This window comes from Mobula hypostoma, chromosome 7, assembly GCF_963921235.1.
Source record: "Mobula hypostoma chromosome 7, sMobHyp1.1, whole genome shotgun sequence".
NCBI lineage: Eukaryota > Metazoa > Chordata > Chondrichthyes > Myliobatiformes > Myliobatidae > Mobula > Mobula hypostoma.
In genome coordinates, this window is record NC_086103.1 from 83,133,927 (window position 1) to 83,152,136 (window position 18,210).

Genomic DNA, 18,210 nt, shown 5'->3' on the forward strand with positions numbered 1-18,210 from the left:
CCATTTCTGGTCGCCTCACTATAGGAAGGATGTGGAAGCATTGGAAAGAGTACAGAGGAGATTTACCAGGATGCTGGTTTAGGAAGTATGCATTATGATCAGAGATTAAGGGAGCTAGGAATTTACTCTTTGGAGAGAAGGAGGATGAGAGGAGACATGATAGAGGTATACAAGATATTAAGAGGAATAGATAGAGTGGATAGCCAGGGCCTCTTCCCCAGGGCACCACTGCTCAATAGAAGAGGACATGGCTTTAAGGTAAGGGGTGGGAAGTTCAAGGGGGATATTAGAGAAAGGTTTTTTACTCAGAGAGTGGTTGGTGCGTTGGTGCCTGAGTCAGTGGTGGAGGCAGATACACTAGTGGAATTTAAGAGACTACTGGACAGGTATATGGAGGAATTTAAGGTGGGGGGTTATATGGGAGGCAGGGTTTGAGAGTCGGCACAACATTGTGGGCCGAAGGGCCTGTAATGCACTGTACTATTCTATGTTCTATGTTTTATAACATCTCTTCCACCAACCATTCCCATGCCAGTCATTTTGCTGATCTACACTAATTCTCATTGTCCACATTGGGTTATTACCCTACTCCTGTCTTCCTCCTTATGTATTCCTGAATTCAAATCAGTGTTTCTTTCACCACTCTCTGGTCATTCTTTCCCAAGACATCACATCTGAAAGCTCCACAACACAGTCAATTAATGCTCTTGCTAAGTGTGACATTGTTATATTTATCATATATTTCTGTATTTTCTTCTGACACAGGAGGGTATTTGGCCCAACACGTCTATAAAGGTTCTTGGACAATCCCATTCCTCTATATATTGCCTTGTGACCTGTTTTCACATGCCAGTTAAAATATCCCCTCACAATTCTCCAACACCAAAGATAATTTACAGTAACCAACTAACCTACTCACCAGAAACACTGCTCTTTGTTTTAGAAGTCTGATGCCATAAAGAAGTCACTCTCCATTATTCTATAAATCTTACTTCTCCTTCTGTTACTTTTTCTGTGAAGTAATCTTCTCTAATTATTTGGTCCAAAAGCTTTGATGTGCTTATTTATTTTTAATTAGATGCTCAAAGTTCTATGAGGAAAATCCCCAGCATGTGACGCCATGGAGAAAATGTCCCTTCTGTGATCTGTTTTGCTGAGCAATTCAGAGAACCAGATGACCAGATGACATGGGCAACCCCAACCTACCTTGCCTCATTAACTTGACGATAAAAGGAAGATTGCATAGATCAGAGTTCAAAGAACTGTTAAATCTCCAAATAATCTAACAGCGTATGTTCTTAAAAACAGCCATGAATCAGTAAAGGCTGATGTTGTTAGCATTAGGTAGCAGACGCAGGTCCTGCTGCAGAAACTTGGGCACACAATTTGAGTCACTTTGCTGCAGTACTGAGTGATCTCTGCACATTCTTCAATTTTGATTCCTCATCAACATCTCTCTCAGGTAGACTGCAAAGACTACCGCTCTGTTTTAAATATGAACAGAGAGTTTCTCCTGGTATCCTTTCACAATAATTATCCCTCAACAATAACATTAAAACAGTTTGTCTGGGTACTCAGAGGCTCCATCTTTCTCTCACCCCAACCCTCCCCTCTCCACTGACACCCCCAGCCTCCCCCCTCCCCCCTCTGATCCCAGCTCTCATCCGTGCCGGGTCTTTACCATCCCCTCCGACCTTCAACTGTCGGAGGCAGAACGCTCTGTCCTCAGTAAGGGCCTCACCTTTGTCCCCCTTCGCCCACACCTCAGTGAGTTCCGTGTTCGCCATGATGCAGAAATCTTCTTCCGCCGTCTCCGTCTCCGAGCCTACTTTTTCGGCAAGGACTCTTCCACCCCCACCGATGACCCCTCCTCCCATCTTCAGCCCTCCTCTTCTTCATGGACACCCTGCTCTAGTCTTCTGCCTGCTCTGGATCTCTTTATCGCTAACTGCCGACGGGACATCAACCGTCTCGACTTCACCGCACCTTGTTCCCATTCCAACCTCACTCCTTCGGAACGCTCTGTTCTCCACTCCCTCCGCACTAATCCTACCCTTATTATTAAACCTGCCAATAAGGGGGGTGCTGTTGTAGTCTGGCGTATTGACCTCTACCTTGCCGAGGCACAGCGACAACTCACAGATACCTCCTCTTATCTACCCCTCGGTCGTAACCCCACTAAGGAGCACCAGGCCATTGTCTCCCACACCATCACCGACTTTATCCGCTCAGGGGATCTCCCATCCACTGCTACCAACCTTATAGTTCCCACACCCCGCACTTCCCGTTTCTACCTCCTACCCAAGATCCACAAACCTGCCTGTCCTGGCCGACCTATTGTCTCAGCTTGCTCCTGCCCCACCGAACTCGTTTCTGCATACCTCGACACTGTTTTATCACCCCTTGTTCAATCCCTTCCGACCTATGTTCGTGACACTTCTCACGCTCTTAAACTTTTCGATGATTTTAAGTTCCCTGGCCCCCACCGCTTTATTTTCACCATGGATGTCCAGTCCTTATATACTTCCATCCCCCATCAGGAAGGTCTCAAAGCTCTACGCTTCTTTTTGGATTCCAGACCTAATAAGTTCCCCTCTACCACCACTCTGCTCCGTCTAGCAGAATTAGTCCTTACTCTTAATAATTTCTCCATTGGCTCCTCCCACTTTCTCCAAACTAAAGGTGTAGCTATGGGCACCCGTATGGGTCCTAGCTATGCCTGCCTTTTTGCTGGCTTTGTGGAACAATCTATGTTCCGTGCCTATTCTGGTATCTGTCCCCAACTTTTCCTTCGCTACATCGACGACTGCATTGGCGCTGCTTCCTGCACGCATGCTGAGCTAGTTGACTTTATTAACTTTGCCTCCAACCTTCACCCTGCCCTCAAGTTTACCTGGTCCATTTCTGACACCTCCTTCCCCTTTCTAGATCTTTCTGTCTCTATCTCCGGAGACAGCTTATCCACTGATGTCTACTGTAAGCCTACTGACTCTCACAGCTATCTGGACTATTCCTCTTCTCACCCTGTCTCTTGCAAAAATGCCATCCCCTTCTCGCAATTCCTCTGTCTCCGCCGCATCTGCTCTCAGGATAAGGCTTTTCATTCCAGGACGAGGGAGGTGTCCTTTTATAAGAAAGGGGCTTCCCTTCCTCCACCATCAACTTTGCTCTCAAATGCATCTCCCCCATTTCACGCACATCTGCTCTCACTCCATCCTCCTGCCACCCCACTAGGAACAGGGTTCCCCTGGTCCTCACCTACCACCCCACCAGCCTCCGGGTCCAACATATTATTCTCCGTAACTTCCGTCACCTCCAACGGGATCCCACCACTAAGCACATCTTTCCCTCCCCCCCCCCGCTTTCCGCAGGGATTGCTCCCTACGCGACTCCCTTGTCCATTCGTCCCTCCCCATCCCTCCCCACTGATCTCCTCCTGGCACTTATCCTTGTAAGCAGAACAAGTGCTACACATGCCCTTACACTTCCTCCCTTACCACCATTCAGGGCCCCAGACAGTCCTTCCAGGTGAGGCGACACTTCACCTGTGAGTCAGCTGGGGTGATATACTGCGTCCGGTGCTCCCGATGTGGCCTTCTATATATTGGCGAGACCCGACGCAGACTAGGAGACTGCTTTGCTGAACACCTACGCTCTGTCCACCAGAGAAAGCAGGATCTCCCAGTGGCCGCACATTTTAATTCCACATCCCATTTCCATTCTGACATGTCTATCCACGGCCTCCTCTACTGTAAAGATGAAGCCACACTCAGCTTGGAGGAACAACACCTTATATTCCGTCTGGGTAGCCTCCAACCTGACGGCATGAACATTGACTTCTCTAACTTCCGTTAATGCCCACCTCCCCCTCGTACCCCATCCGTTATTTATTTTTATACACACATTCTTGCTCTCACTCTCCTTTTTCTCCCTCTGTCCCTCTGACTATACCCCTTGCCCATCCTCTGGGTTCCCCCCCCTTGTCTTTCTCCCCGGACCTCCTGTCCCATGATCCTGTCATATCCCCTTTGCCAATCATCTGTCCAGCTCTTGGCTCCATCCCTCCCCCTCCTGTCTTCTCCTATCATTTTGGATCTCCCCCTCCCTCTCCCCCTCCCCCTCCCCCTCCCACTTTCAAATCTCTAAGTCTTCCTTCAGTTAGTCCTGACGAAGGGTCTTGACCTGAAACGTCAACTGTACCTCTTCCTAGAGATGCTGCCTGGCCTGCTGTGTTCACCAGCAACTTTGATGTGTGTTGCTTGAATTTCCAGAATCTGCAGAATTCCTGTTGTTTGTCTGGGTATTGTCAGGTTATATATTTGTGGGGTCTTGCTGTGCATAAATTAGCTTCTCTGTTTTCTATGGACAATTGCAGATGGGCTTTATGGAATAAATTGTTACCTGTGAAGTGACTACGGAGGACCTAAGACTGTGTAAGATACAACTTTGTTCTTTTTTTCTTTAAATCAGGGGTCCCCAACCTTTTTTTAAACTGCGGACCGGTTTAATATTGATAATATTCTTACGGACCGGCCGACCATGAGGGTGCGGGGGGTAGGGTTGCCAACGAACAAGGGTAGCAGTCAAATACGTTGCGTTTACCCCTGAAAGACTACAATGACCATGAAGCCTTGCGCGGGCACCAGTGCGCATGTGTGACCTGATACCTGCTGTTCCCCCCCCCCCCCAAATCGTTTTTGGCGATTCTGTTCGGGGGGCGGTGGGGGGGGGGGGTGTTAATCATGACCGGAATATAGGTGATAAGTGGCTAATACACTCAATTGTGTTTCTATAAGCGTTTACCTAATGAATTTAATATTAAACACACAGCGCATATTTTCCTCGCATGAATATAGTGATAAGTCAATTATCAGGGAAGCTTGAAGCAAGTGTTGAACGAACTTCCAGTAGAAGTGGTAGAAGCAGGTTCGATATGATCATTTAAAGAAAAATTGGATAGGCATATGGACAGGAAAGGAATGGAGGGTTATGGGCTGAGTACAGGTCGGTGGGACTAGGTGAGAATAGCGTTCGGCACGGACTAGAAAGGCAGAGATGGCCTGTTTCCGTGCTGTAATTGTTTTCTGGTTATACAAGTAAGTCAATAGCATCATAACATTTTAAGTAACGTTTGGATATTAAACACACAACACATATTTTCCCGTATGAACATATAAAATCATTTCAACACACCAATATCGCTGAATGAATGGGAGCCCTGGGCGTGTTTTCCTGCAGCAAGATGGTCCTATCGCGGGGTGATGGGAGACAGCGATACTCGAAGGGGGTTCCTTATGTCCAGTCTATTCCCCAATTTAGTTTTCATTGCATTCATTGCAGAAAACTCCCCTTCGCAGAAAAATGTTGGAAATGGAAGCCACGTTTTCAGTGCTTTCGTGGCTATCTCAGGACATTTAGCCTTGACTTTGATCCGGAATGCCGGCAGAGATGTTATGTCAAACATACTTTTCCGCCCGCCGTTATTTGCAAGCTCGAGGAGTTGATCTCCTTCCCGTGCTGACATGGATGACGCGTGGGTCATGACCTCGTGTGTGTAATGACCTCACATGCGTTCAAATTCAACAGTGGGCGTGACAGGGAATGAGGAAAGGTGCCGTTGACTCATATCGTTTCCTCGCGGCCCGGTGGTTGGGGACCACTGCTCTAAATGAGTTATTTTTAAGATAGACATTAATATTTACAAATATCAACAGAGAATCAACTATTCATTGATTGTTAATATGATATTAAGTGTGTACATAATAAAGAACTTCATTTCCCAGTGGGCAATGTGGGTGGTTCACCCATATCCAGAAATGATGCTGGTGAGCTCATCTCACGTGGTCGGGCTGGAGCAAAACCCGTTGTTGTTATTCTGTAAGTAAAATAGTTCTAGTGTTTTTACCCATGCCGTTTGTCTTTAAAAAGAACAATCACAACACTTAAAATATTACAGGATAAAGGAGGCCATTCTGCATTCATTTTTGTGCAGTTTTGAAAATGTTATCTAATAAGTCAAATACATTCCTATAACCCTGTAATATTTTTCTACATCTAATTACCTCTGAAAAGCTAAAACGGAATCTGATTCCAACCTTTTTAAGGCATACATTCCAGAGTGTAACAATTCACATTGCAAAACAGAACTTACTTAGTTTACTTGTCAATTATCTTAAATCATTGACTTTTGTTTTTTGACCTTATTAATGGAGAGTTTTCTACTTCTTTACTTAACCAAATAATTTCATAACTGAATATCCATTAAATCTTTTCTAGGTCTATCTTGCTCGAAGGAGGAAAATCCCTATTTCCCATACCCTTCTGCTAATTAAAGATATTAATTTGTTAAAGTTGGCTTAAAGTATGAAACTCAGCTATCTTCAAAATCCACTTCACTGACCATTTCAAAGTATACAACCGATCTTCCTTGGTTTAATCAACTTATTGACCTCTGTAAAGTAGTCAAGGGCATTTTCTTCCACATCAAGTTTGTGAAGTAAAAATCTAATAATTTCACATTTAGCCAGCTCTAAATGTGGAAGACCCTCTAAGCTGCAAAAACGTTAATCATTTTCCAGTCAGGTTACATTCCTGAGCTCGCACTTGGCTACCAGTGGCTCTGCTCATATTGTTAGTGTCTGCTACCCTCAGCCTGCTGACCCAGCACACAACAGCAAACATGATAGCACTGATGTTCTACGAGTCTGTGGTGGCCAGTGCTATCACGTTTGCTGTTGTGTGCTGGGGCAGCAGGCTGAGTGTAGCAGACACCAACAGAATCAACAAACTCATTCGTAAGGCCAGTGATGTTGTGGGGATGGAACTGGACTCTCTCACGGTGGTGTCTGAAAAGAGGATGCTGTCTAAGTTGCATGCCATCTTGGTCAATGTCTCCCATCCACTACATAATGTACTGGGTGGGCACAGGAGTACATTCAGCCAGAGACTCATTCCACAGAGATGCAACACAGAGCATCATAGGAAGTCATTCCTGCCTGTGGCCATCAAACTTTACAACTCCTCCCTTGGAGGGTCAGACACCCTGAGCCAATAGGCTGGTCCTGGACTTACTTCATAATTTACTGGCATAATTTACATATTACTATTTAACTATTTATGGTTTTATTACTATTTTTTATTTATGGTGCAACTGTAACAAAAACCAATTTCCTCTGGGATCAATAAAGTATGACTATGACTATATGACTGATGTATTTAATATTGAGTACTGTCTCATACCTGTTGCTCGAAATTCATGTTCTCCAAGAATCTTTGGTTCATGATTTCTGCAAACTTGTTAATAGCTCGTAAAAACACTCTGCAAACAAAAAATACAATAAGTTAATCCAGATTTATCAAGTTACAGGTTTGCAAGTTGTTTAACGAATCCTGTGAACTGAGCTTTCTTTACGTTTATGTGAAAAGGGATCAAATGTGGCCCAGATAGATAACATAAAAGTTCTCTGTCCTTTTGTTAACCTTGGATGAAAAGAAGAGATGGCCTCAGCTTAACAATGGTAGATTTTTCCATTGTGGGTTCCTTTCCCCTTTCAAGAAACAACTTATATAAGTTCCTTCATATTTTTATATTTGCATACTGTTAATTACTATCATCCTTGGTAATGCATTTTTATAAAATGTGTGCAGAGTCTTTGCAATGATAACATTTTTCATAGAGGTTGGCACCAAAGTACAAAGCAGCTAACAGTGTCATTTGGAGAAAGTGTGCCATGCTGTGGCAGCTGGTGCTGCTCCCTCACAGCTCGAAGGATGTGGTTTTGATTCTAACTTCTGTCCTTCTGGAATTTGTATGTCCTGTCTGCGTGCACTTTCCCTGGATGCTCTCAAATGCAAAGATGTACCGCTAAGTTTTTAAAGGGTAATGTAATTGATGGAAATGTACATAATACACAGCCTCCAACATTGAGCTGGGGTTCACTTTGAGAAGCTGCTCTGATGTGATGATGTAATTATGTCAAGTATTTTTACAGTGCTTTGTGTTCAGGTTTGGAGTACAATAAATGAGTGCTACACTTTTTTCTCCACCATTTTCATCTGAAAAAACCTACAGGTTAATTGGTTGCTGTTTAATACCACTGCATGGTTAAAGGCAAAAGACAATCAAGGGGTATTGAACATCTCAAGGGATTCAGGTGCATCCTGAGATCTCATGGGAGACCAGGGAAGAAATTACAGAGGCTCTTATAGAGAACTTTGCCACTGTCGAAGTTCCAGAGGACTGGAGGTGGTTAATGTTGTTCCACCATTTGAGAAGGGGAGCAAGGGCAGGTCAAGGAGCTACTGGCTGGAGAGCCTCACATCGGTTGTATGAAAGTTCACTGATAGGAATTCTAAAGGACAAGATCTACCATTACTTAGATGGTCAAGGCCTGATCAGAAATAGTCAGCATGTTTTTCTGAAGGGGTGTCGTGTCCGACGAATCTTCTCGAGGTTTTCAGTATGGCAAGTTGATCTGGAAGGCTAGATCTCATGGGATTCAGGGAGAACTGGTAAGGTGAGTTCAGAATTGGCTTGATAATAGGAAGCAGAGGGTTGATGCTCCAACTGGAGGCCTGTGACGAGTAGAATTCCTCCAGGTTCAGCACTGGAACCTCTATAATTCATTATTTATGTAAAAAATTTAATATGAATGTAGATGGCATGATTAGTAAGTTTGCTAATGATAATAAATTAAGGAGTCTTGTTGTTAGTGAAGCAGGTTATAACGGAATGTAAAGAGATCCTAATGATTGAGAGAGGATTTCAATTTAGATAAGTTGAGGTGATGCATATTGGAGGGTGAAACCAGGGTAGGACCAACACAGTGAATGGTAGGTCTCTGACAAGCATTGTGGAACAGCTGGACCTGGGAATACATTTGCACTGTTCACTGAAAGCAGTCGCATAGTAGACAGGGTGGTGAAGAGTGCATTTAGCAAGTTCAAATTTACTGTCATTTAATCATTCATTGATATTTAGCTAAATGAAACATCGTTCCTCTGTAACCAAGGTGAAAAAGATAGTACATATAGTCACACACAGCACGTACAGTTATGATTCAGCATATACAGTCATAAAATAATGTTAGCACAAGTCCCTGAGTGGCATGGTCACTCTGATTGTCAGGTTGACATAATGTGCAAGGTGCATGTTTATGTAAGGCGTTATAATGTTGTTGGCTCTATTATAACAAAACAAGCAGTCGTAAATATAATCCTCTCACTGTAGGCTCATAATGAGTTAGTTCTTACTGTGAAGACAAACTAACAGCAACATAACTCTACAATGCATGGACAATAATGGTGAAAAATATGACTATTTCCTGCCTGACACACCCGTGCAAACTTACTGTTTGCCAGGAAGCAGTAATTTAACTCACATCAGTATAATCTTAGATTGAAATTGTATTGACAACATATTTTAAATGATAACAAACAAAATAAAGAACAAGGCCCATCATATACAGCATATATATCAATCTTTAAGGTGCACATAATCATTGGAGCTCATTGTTGCGTAATCAATCCACTTTGTTTACTCATGGTACCAGAACGGTTCTACGCTGAAGAACCAGTCCAAGTTAAAAAAGATCCATGAACTATCCAAGGAAAAAAATTCAAACTTTCTCCAATGCTTGTGCTAACTAAAAGTTATCTGCACATTCTCTGTGAGACCATAATCTGCGTGAGGATTTTCAGACATTGGTATCTATCCTTCCAAAACTGGTTCTGTGAGTGTTTCACCATATTCTTCCACTATGTTCGCTGCCCATCTCCAAAACTTCTTGAACCTCATTTGATCCTGCACTCTCTAGAAAAAAAATGGCTATCATTTGTTTTCCCACACTCTCAAGAGAAAAAATGTAAACAAGTCCTATTAGTTAATTACAATGAACATAACTTAATCAACTGAGTTTTTATTTTAAAGAGCAAAATGAAATTCTAAATTGTATAATGTAATTAAGGGAACACTTTTTAATATTTAGATTTGCATTTTGAGGGGATCTGCAAAAAAATGCCCAACAGCATCACTATATTAATAAAATAGCACATGGTTCTAAATCAGAGGTATTACATATAGCCAGGAGCAATGAGAGATGAAAATTGACCAGTGCGAGTCTGTGAGTTGGAGAGTTTGGGGAGGAGGTATTCAGACAGAGCTTACGTGTGTGTTGGGTGGCAGCAGGGTGTAATGCAGTCTGAACAGCCTGTTACCCAGCCTGACAGTCCTGGTTCTTCTGTTGTGGTACCTTATACCTGATAGCAGAAGGTCAGAGAGATTGTGGGAAGGATGGGGGGAGGGGGGTCCTTGACAATGCTGGAGGCACTGTGTATGCGGCAGCACTTCCGATATATGTCCTGAGTGGGAAGAGAGAAATTGTGATGATGTTTTCAACAGTACTCACTGTACGTTGCAGGGTTTTGCCATCTGATACACTGCAATTCTCATAGCAGATACTGAGACAGCTGGTCAGGACATTGTTGAAGATGCTCCAGTAGAATGTGCTGAGAATTGGAGAAGGAGGGTGGCTGTAATCTTGCTTGCCTCAGTCTCCTCAAGGTGAGGAGATGCTGCTGTGCTCTCTTGGCTAAAGAGGAGGTGTCCACAAGCTGCTCTACCTCCTCCCTATATGCTGTTTCATCATTGCAGCTAATGAGGCCAACCATTGTTGTGTTGCCAGCGAACCTAATGATCTCTTCAAGTCCCTGTTGCGTCTTTCCCCTTTCACCTTAAACCTATGCCCTCTAACTTTTGATTCCCCTTTGCTGCGGAGAAAAGACTATGTGTATTCACCCTGCCAAAGTCTCTTATGATTTTATACACTTTTATAAGGTCAACTCTCAGCCTACTGTGGTCCAAGGAATAAAGACCCCCCCAACTCCTATAACCCCACAACCCTGATAACTCAGGCCCTCCGCTTCTAGCAACACCTCCTTTATACTCTTTCCAGCTTAATGATAACAGGTTCTACAGAACAATGTACAGGAGCAATAGTAGAAAAAAACAACACTGGTTCTCTCACTGGCTAACAGTCATATTATTGTCAAGATGAGTAAGCCACTCAATGTTCCTCTTGCACCAAGATGAAGCAACCCTCAGGGTGGAGGAGCAGCACCTTCTATTCTGTCTGGGTACAGTCCAACCTGATGGCATGGATATCGATTTTTTTCTTCCTGTAAACAAATCCCCCCCCCCGCCCCCAGCTTCCTCTATTGCCCACTCTTGCCTTTTACTTCTCCTCACTTGCCTATTGCTTCTCCCTGGGTCCCCTCCTCCTTCCTTTTCTCCTGCAGTCCACTCTCCTCTCCTATCAGATTCCTTCTTCTCCAGCCCTTCACTTTTCCCACCCACCTGGCTTCACATATCACCTTTGAACTAGCCTCTTTCCCTTCCCCCTACCTTCTTATTCTGGCATATTCCCCCTTCCTTTTCAGTTCTGAAGAAGGGACTCGGCCCAAAACTTTGACTGTTTATTAATTTCCATATATGCTGCCTGATCTGCTGAGTTCCTCCAACATTTTCAGTGTGTTGCACTGGATGAATGAATGCTTATTAATAGGACAATAATTCACACCGATACAAAAATAGAAGGAGCCGCTTCCTCATTGTCCACTTCATCACTAAGTTTATAGATAATTTTGTACCTCATCACCTACTGTAACCCCACAGCCCGAGTTCCCTTAATATTTAAAAATCAGAATTTGCTGCAAGTGCTTCACGGTTCAGAGAACATCTGTGGACAGAGAAAAGAGTTAACATTTCAGGTCAGTGACCTTTCAATCTTGGTGCCATTGACATGAAACGTTAACCCTACTTAACGTTCCACACATGACTTGCAAATGATGCATTTTCTCTTTCTTTATTTCTGACTCCCAGCATCTGAGTCCATAGATTTTACATTACCCATGTAATCTATACAATCAACGTGCAGACAAAGTGCTTGCTAATATTAAATTGTTAGCTATTAAACATTAGTTTATTGACTTATTTTGTTGTTATGATTTGACATAAAATAATCACAAAAGAGTAATTTAACAGCTGTTCTGTCGATGCAGGCAAATTCTGAAAAGTATGCAAAATACTTCCTTCGAGAAACTGATTAACAACAATGGCTTTAATTTGTCAGTTGCAATAATCTTTGTAATCTTTTCAATGTTTGTCAAAATACCTCTGATTCAACATCTTTTCTAGATCATTGTGAAGAAAAACTGAGTAAATAATCATATTTTATGTCAACAAGGGACTATTGACATTCAGAAAAGACAATACCCTTCTTCTAAAAGTGTGATCTTTGATATCCACTTTAAAAAGCAGAGAGTGGGTGGGAAAAGTAAAGTGCTGGAGAAGAAGGAAACTAAAAGGAAAGCAGAATGGACCACAGAACAAAAGGAAGAAGGAGGGGCACCAGGGGGCTGTGATTGGCAGGCGAGGAGAAGAGATAAAAGGGCAGAGTAGGGAATAAAAAAAGAGCAAGCGGAGGGGGGAGGAAAAAATAAATTACTGGAAGGAGAAATCAACAGGAGATTAGTGTGCAAACTTAAAGCACACGGTATTGGGGGTAAGGTATTGATGTGGATAGAGAATTGGTTGGCAGACAGGAAGCAAAGAGTGGGAATAAACGGGGCCTTTTCAGAATGGCAGGCAGTGACCAGTGGGGTACCGCAAGGCTCAGTGCTGGGACCCCAGTTGTTTACAATATATATTAATGACTTGGATGAGGGAATTAAATACAGCATCTCCAAGTTTGCAGATGACACAAAGCTGGGTGGCAGTGTTAGCTGTGAGGAGGATGCTAAGAGGATGCGGGGTGACTTGGATAGGTTAGGTGAGTGGGCAAATTCAAGGCAGATGCAATTTAATGTGGATAAATGTGAGGTTATCCACTTTGGTGGCAAAAACAGGAAAACAGATTATTATCTGAATGGTGGCCGATTAGGAAAAAGGGAGGTGCAACGAGACCTGGGTGTCATTATACACCAGTCATTGAAAGTGGGCATGCAGGTACAGCAGGCGGTGAAAAAGGCGAATGGTATGCAGGCATTTATAGCGAGAGGATTCGAGTACAGGAGCAGGGAGATACTACTGCAGTTGTACAAGGCCTTGGTGAGACCAAACTTGGGGTATTGTATGCAGTTTTGGTCCCTTAATCTGAGGAAAGACATCCTTGCCATAGAGGGAGTACAAAGAAGGTTCACCAGATTGATTCCTGGGATGGCAGGACTTTCATATGATGAAAGACTGGATCAACTAGGCTTATACTCGTTGGAATTTAGAAGATTGAGGGGGGATCTTATTGAAACGCATAAAATCCTAAAGGGATTGGACAGGCTAGATGCAGGAAGATTGTTCCCGATATTGGGGAAGTCCATAAGGAGGGGTCTCAGTTTGAGGATAAAGGGGAAGCCTTTTAGGACCGAGATGAGGAAAAACTTCTTCACACAGAGAGAGGTGAATCTGTGGAGTTCTCTGCCACAGGAAACAGTTGAGGCCAGTTCATTGGCTATATTTAAGAAGGAGTTAGATATGGCCCTTGTGGCTAAAGAGATCGGGGGTATGGAGGGATGGCTGGTACAGGGTTCTGAGTTGGATGATCAGCCATGATCATACTGAATGGTGGTGCAGGCTCAAAGGGCCGAATGGCCTACTCCTGCACCTATTTTTTATGTTTCTATGTTTTTATGTTTCAATCCATCATGTTGGAGGCTACCTTGATGGAATATGAGGTGTTGCTCCTCCACTCTGAGAGTGGCCTGAGAAAAGGCCATTGGTGATGTTTGCTCCTTGGAAATTGAAACTCTCAACCTTCTTGAATTCAGCATTAGTGAAACAGGCATATGTGCACCATCCCCTTCTGAAATCAATGACTGGCTCTTTTGCTTCACTGACACTGAGAGAAAGACTGTTGTCATGACACCACATCACTAGGATCTCTACCTCTTTCCTGTATTCGACTCAACATAATTTAAGATATGGCCTTCTACAGTAGTGTCATCTGCAAATTTGTAGATGGAACTAAAGTAGAATCTGGCCAGGCAGTCATGAATACATAGGGAGTAGAATAAGGGTTAAGGACACAGAGTTCTGGAGTGCCAGTGTTACATAGATATGTGGTCTGTTGGTCAGGAAGCCAAGAATCCAGTTGCAAAGGGAAGTGTTAAAACCTAGGATTAGGAGTTTGGAGATGAATTTAGAAACATAGAAAACCTACAGGACAATACAGGCCCTTCGGCCCACAATGCTATGCCGAAAATGTACTTATTTTAGAAATTACTTAGGGTTACCCATAGCCCTCCATTTTTCTAAGCTCCATGTACCTATCCAGGAGTCTCTTATGCACTCACCACCCTCTGCGTAAAAAACTTACCCCTGACATCTCCTCTGTACCTACTTGCAAGCACCCTAAAATTGTGCCCCTCACATTAGCCAATTCAGCCCTGGGAAAAACCCTCTGACTATCCACACGATCAATGCCTCTTATCATCTTATACACCTCTATCAGGTCACCTCTCATTCTCCGCCACTGTAAGGAGAAAAAGCCAAGTTCACTCAACCTATTCTCATAGGACATGCTCCCCAATCCAAGCAACATCCTTGTAAATCTTCCCTGCACCCTTTCTATAGTTTCCACATCTTTCCTGTAGTGAGGTGACCAGAATTGAGCACAGTACTCCAAGTGGGGTCTGACCAGGGTCCTATAAAGCTGTAACATTACCACTCGGCTTTTAAACTCAATCCCATGGTTGATGAAGGGCAATGCGCCGTATGCCTTCTTAACCACAGGGTCAACTTGTGCAGCAGCTTTGAGTGTCCTATGGACTCGGACCCCAAGATCCCTCTGATACTCCACATTGCCAAAGGTCTTATCATTAATATTACATTCTGCCATCATATTTGACCTAGCAAAATGAACCACCTCACACTTATCTGGGTTGAACTCCATCTGCCCCCTGTCAGCCCAGTTTCGCATCCTATCAATGTTCCATTGTAACCTCTGACAACACTCCACACTATCCACAACACCCCCAACCTTTATATCATCAGCAAATTTACTAACCCATCCCTCCACCTCTTCATCCAGGTCATTTATAAAAATCACAAAGAGTAGGGTTCCCAGAACAGATCCCTGAGGCACACCACTGGTCACCGGCCTCCATGCAGAATATGACCCGTCTATAACCACTCTTTGCCTTCTGTGGGCAAGCCAATTCTAGATCCACAAAGCAATGTTTCCTTTGATCCCAGCCCTCCTTACTTTCTCAATAAGCCTTGCATGGGGTACCTTAACAAATGCATTGCTGAAATCTATATACACTACATCTACTGCTCTACTTTCATCAATATGTTTAGCCACATCCTCAAAAAATTCGATCAGGCTTGTAAGGTGCGACATGCCTTTGACAAAACCATGCTGACTATTCCTAATCATATTATGCCTCTCCAAATATTCATAAATCCTGCCTCTCAGGATCTTTTTCATCAACTTGCCAACCACTGAAGTAAGACTGACTGGTCTATAATTTCCTGGGCTATCTCTACTCCCTTTCTTGAATAAGGGGACAACACCTGCAACCCTCCAATCCTTCAGAACCTCACCCATCCCCATTGATGATGCAAAAATTATTGCCAGACAATCAGTAATCTCCTCCCTCACTCCCACAGTAGCCTAGGGTATATCTCATCCGGTCCCTGTGACATATCCAGCTTGATGTTTTCCAAAAGCTCCATCACATTCTCTTTCTTAATGTCTATATACTCAAGCTTTTCAGTCCGCTGTAATTCATCCCTACAATAGCCAAGGTCCTTTTCTGTAGTGAATACTGAAGAAAAGTATTCATTTAGTATCTCTGCTATCTCCTCCGATTCCAAACACAGTTTTCCACTGTCACACTTGATTGGCCCTATTTTCCCTATAATCCTGCTCACCAAGGCCTTCTCATGGCCCCTTCTGGCTCTCCTAATTTCATTCTTAAGCTTATTCCTGCTAGCCTTATAATATTCTAGATCTCTATCATTACCTATTTTTTTGAACCTTTTATAAGCTTTTCTTCTTGACTAGATTTTCAACAGCCTTTGTACACTATGGTTCCTGTACCCTACCATCCTCTCCCTGTCTCATTGGAACGTATCTATGCATAACATCATGCAAATATCCCCTGAACATTTGCCATATTTGTGCCTTACATTTCCTTGAGAACATCTGTTCCCAATTTATGCTTCCAAGTTCCTGCCTGACAGCTTCATATTTCCCCTTACTCCAATTAAATGCTTTCCTAACATTTGTTCCTGTCCCTCTCCAATGTTCTGGTAAAGGAGATAGAATTATGATCACTATCTCCAAAATGCTCTCCCACTGAGAGACCTACCACCTAACCAGGTTCATTTCCCAATACCAGATCAAATACAGCCTCTCCTCTTGTAGGCTTATCTACATATTGTGTCAGGAAACCTTCCTGAACATACCTAACAAACTCCACCCCATCTAAACACCTTGCTCTGTGAAGATGACAATTAAAATCTCCGACCACGACGACCCTGTTATTGTCCCACCTCTTCAGAATCTGTCTCCCTATCTGCTCCTCAATGTCCCTGTTACTATTGGACGGTCTATAAAAGACATCCCGTAGAGTTATTGACCCCTTCCTGTTCCTAAAGTCCACCCACAGAAACTCAGTAGACAATCCTTCCATGACTTCCTCCTTTTCTGCGGCCGTGACACTATCTCTGATCAGCAGTGCCACGCCCCCACCTCTTTTGCCTCCCTCCCTGTCCTTTCTGAAACATCTAAAGCCTGGCACTCAAAGTAACCATTCCTGCCCCTAAGCCATCCAAGTCTCTATAATGGCTCGGGGGCAGGAATCATCTCATAGCTCCAAGTACTGATCCACGCTTTAAGCTCATTCGCTTGGAATTGTAATAATGAAGATGGAACTGTAGTCAATAAATGCTAATCTAACAATGGAGTCTTTACTGCTCAGATGCTGTAGGGATGAAAATAGGGCTAGAGAAATGGTGTATACATTAGACCCATCTCCGCATGAGTCAGATTTCAGTGGGTCAAGTTTGTCTGGTAAATTGGAATTATTGGTGCCATTACTGATCTCTAAAAGCACTTCATGATGCTGGATATCAGAGCTACAGGGGGTTGTCATTCAGGCATGTTACCTTGTTTTTCTTAGGTATGGAATGATGGTGGTCTTCTTAAAGCAGTTGGAAACCTCAGAATGAAGCTAGGAGAAGTTAAAAATGTCTAAGTACCACCGCCAGCTAATCAGTGAAGGATTTAAGGACAGTTTTATTGTTTGTAACTATTTTATTGTTTGAATTCTTTATGCTGAACTCTCACATATATCTTCTTAAGCTGTTTATACTAATTATAAAACAATTACCCCTTGTCTGAATAAACAGTGAAAAGCAAAAGTCTATAAATTATTTTTTATCTTTCTAGCAAAGTTGAGGCTTTGCTCTCAACATTCTTATTTATAATGGAGATTGATATAAGCTTCCACACTTTATCAGCATGTAAGCACATCTTAATAGTAATCTAAAATACACAGGAGTCAAACACTAAGACTGCATATTTGCAAAATGAAATCCTGAATTATTTATTGTCCATTAAAGTTAATGTGGCTGCTGTTATATTGCTACGCAAAATTGTAGAGGGTTTCTTATGTTACCTGTTAGTGGGGTTTTAAGCAACTACTGGCAAAACTAAATCTCCTTTCCCTGATTTGCCAAGAAAGATGACCAGCGAGTTCTAACAGAAGATATGGCTACTTCCCCTTCAAGGTTGCAAGATTTCTTAAATTGATTCCAAAGTCAGATATTAATTTGAAGAGATTACTATCTCACCATCTAAAACCTGCAAGGATAGAGGTGGAAGAGAATAATCAGGCTTTTCCTTTTATCAAAGGGAGACTCATAATGCTACACTCTGGAGCAACACACAAACTGCTGGAGGAATTTATCGTGTCAGGCAGCATTTCTGGAGGCAGGATAGTGAAAGATTTTGGGTCTAGTCCTAGTATCAGACCCAAAATATCACCCATCCCATTGCTTCTAAATCTGCTGCCTGACCTGTCAAATTCCTCCAGTAGTTTTTGTTTTCTTTTCCTTTTCTCAGATATTTCTGGAGAGGGAGGAGCAACACTTGAGTTGAAAAGGAGCCAGTTTACCCCACTGAATCTATACTGACTCTTAAAACAATCCTA

The 18,210-nt window shown here is 43.0% G+C and overlaps 1 protein-coding gene and 1 long non-coding RNA gene across 3 annotated transcripts in view; one reads left to right on the forward strand and one right to left on the reverse strand.

Annotated features, from left to right (window-relative positions):
- Positions 1-18,210, reverse strand: part of LOC134349413 (dedicator of cytokinesis protein 2-like) — a 732,270-nt gene that overhangs the window by 139,940 nt on the left and 574,120 nt on the right. Inside the window, exon 30 of the mRNA XM_063053680.1 lies at positions 7,240-7,318. Coding sequence (XP_062909750.1) covers positions 7,240-7,318 — 79 coding nt within the window. The remainder of the gene's footprint in view (positions 1-7,239; positions 7,319-18,210) is intronic.
- The window catches only part of LOC134349415 (uncharacterized), a 194,429-nt gene that overhangs the window by 130,511 nt on the left and 45,708 nt on the right, over positions 1-18,210 (forward strand). The window lies entirely within an intron of this gene.